This window comes from Phytophthora parasitica (assembly GCF_000247585.1).
Source record: "Phytophthora parasitica INRA-310 unplaced genomic scaffold supercont2.577, whole genome shotgun sequence".
Classification (NCBI taxonomy): domain Eukaryota; phylum Oomycota; class Peronosporomycetes; order Peronosporales; family Peronosporaceae; genus Phytophthora; species Phytophthora nicotianae.
This window is the reverse complement of record NW_008649563.1, coordinates 1-2,189: the sequence shown is the minus strand read 5'-3', so window position 1 is coordinate 2,189 and position 2,189 is coordinate 1. Positions and strand designations below refer to the sequence as shown.

The window sequence follows — 2,189 nt, the reverse complement described above, 5'->3', positions numbered from 1 at the left end:
GGGGGGGGGCATCATGACCGAAAATCAAACCGACAATTAAATACCTGTATTGCCAAAAAAAAAAAGAAACATTGAATAGATTGTGCTGTCTAGCACTAATACGAGCCTTCTTCGTGATTGGTGAGCGCAGTTTCAACAGCAATTCTTATTTAGTGGGGTGGGTGACATTCCTGCGGATTTGGGAGCACTAACAATCGATATTAATCCATGAGAATCGCCATAATGTCCTTTTCAGTTCGATGGTCTTTTTTTTCATATAATAAGTGTTGCTCAGAAAAAAAAATCGAGATGCCGACAATTTTTTCCCTTACGCTTCCATTAATCAACAGACGAGTTGTGCGGTGGTGTAAAGTTTAGATATTACACGCTTAACGAAGTGGAAGGCATGTGCTTCAACACTCGAGTGATAGTCATCAACTTTTCTACCTCATCAGGCTATGTTATTAGGGTGCTGTAAGCTGCAGATCCAAGGTGTGGGAGAACCAAGTAAACCAGTGGAGGAGGTTTGGCTTGGCTGCGCTAATTAGTTCTACAGGGGTTAACCATAAACAAGTCACCATTATCCACGAATAAGCACATTCATTTTTCAATGCCAATATTGTAATTCAGCGTCGAACAGAAATGTCAGCGAAGATGACGCTTTCAGTGTGTTTTACTACGCAGGTTCAAATCTGGGCATATCGATTGAAGGTGCCTTTGAACAGTAATCGACTTTCCGTTCATCTTCATATCGCAGATGGGAAACTTCTTGTTCGTGATAAATTGTTTTATCCCAAGTTGGCAGAAGAGTTTTCCGCAGACGCGCTTCTGTAACTCGCCCGTGGGGGGACTCCTGAACGGGTACACTTTGTAGGAGCTGACAATGTTGCAGATGCCGAGGTTTATCTCGACGAAACCAGTCGTGGCCATGGAATCGATGATGGCCAACTGCGTTTTGTTGCAGAGCGTATATGCTGTGGAACCTGCAACTATCGCAGTTATCAGTAGCAACAGGTACTGGAAACGGGCAAGCGACATTCTTCGTCCCGAGTTGTTGAAGCTTGAGCAGTAGTTGCAGCTTACGTAGTTCGATGCCAATTGGAAAATGACAATGCATGGCACCAGTCGTAAACCAGAACGAATACAAGTTAAGGCTTGCATCATCACGAAATTAAGCGTTCGAATTATTGCGTTCGTGGTAGAATACCTAATAACTCTGGTGTAGTGATGAAGGGTTCGAATTACACCAGTAATGGAACCTACCTTTAGGTGGTAAACCTGAATATGTAGATTCATGAACCTCGTTCGGCACCAGACTTGACTTGAGTGAACAGCTGGGTTATCAACCTTCACCTGCGTAATGCATGGTACTAAACTGGCCAAATCCGATCTAGCGGGTCGCTTATATGAAAAGCGGATGCAGACACTACGTTAAAATCGACAACTTGCTGGAGCATTGTCAAGATTATTTATTGCCTCAGAGCTGAACCAGTAGGGAAATGAGAACTAGTGGCCCAAAAAACACAGTGATGGCACCGAGGACGCCAAGAAACTTTTGTGTCCCATCGGAAATGTATTGGTCCTTGGACAGGTATGAGCGCACCTTTCTGACGCTTTGTCTTGTGGGGGCATTTTGCAACGATTCAACGAGCCTGGGGTTGCTCTGTAGAGTCTCGAGCCTTTTCAGCACCGTGGGGTTCTCCTTGACACTTTTGAGATTCTTCATAATGACTGGATTTCGCTTTAGATGCTCCACTTCCTTCATAAGCGCGGGGCTACTTTGTAAGGTCGCCACATTCTTGTTTTTCCACCGAAAGAGTTCTTTCAATGGATTGAGACCCCGAGCTTCGTCTTCCTCGTCATCGTCAGACCTTTCATCCGCGTGGACTGTTGCACTGCTTCTTACGCTCTGGGGCGCGTTGACATCCTGAAATGTCGGGTGGCTTGAGTTGGATTCCTCGGCTACCCCCTTAGTTGTGTCCTTGGCATGTGCGAGGTCAATGTAGCACTCCAAGAAATTGAATAGAAGCAGTACCAAGCAGAACCTTTGGCGCATCCTGTTTGTTGCGTCTTCACGATCTTGGTTTGTCGAATTGAGATGTGGGGAAGCAGATATTCACACTGTACAAGTAAAGTGCCGGCGATTGTTCGACGTCCATGAACTAAACACGCGATGCGCGGACTAAAGAATTCTAAACTGAATAGTTCTA

General features: G+C 45.2%; 2 protein-coding genes across 2 annotated transcripts; one reads left to right on the top strand and one right to left on the bottom strand.

Moving 5' to 3' along the window:
- Positions 1-720: 720 nt before the first annotated feature.
- Positions 721-1,149, top strand: PPTG_25031 (hypothetical protein). Its single transcript, XM_008919211.1, has one exon. It carries the CDS (start codon positions 863-865, stop codon positions 1,049-1,051), a length of 189 nt encoding a protein of 62 aa, XP_008917459.1. The 5' UTR covers positions 721-862; the 3' UTR covers positions 1,052-1,149.
- A 279-nt stretch (positions 1,150-1,428) lies between these two features.
- On the bottom strand, positions 1,429-2,189 carry PPTG_20412 (hypothetical protein). Its single transcript, XM_008919210.1, has one exon. It carries the CDS (start codon positions 2,033-2,035, stop codon positions 1,457-1,459), a length of 579 nt encoding a protein of 192 aa, XP_008917458.1. The 5' UTR covers positions 2,036-2,189; the 3' UTR covers positions 1,429-1,456.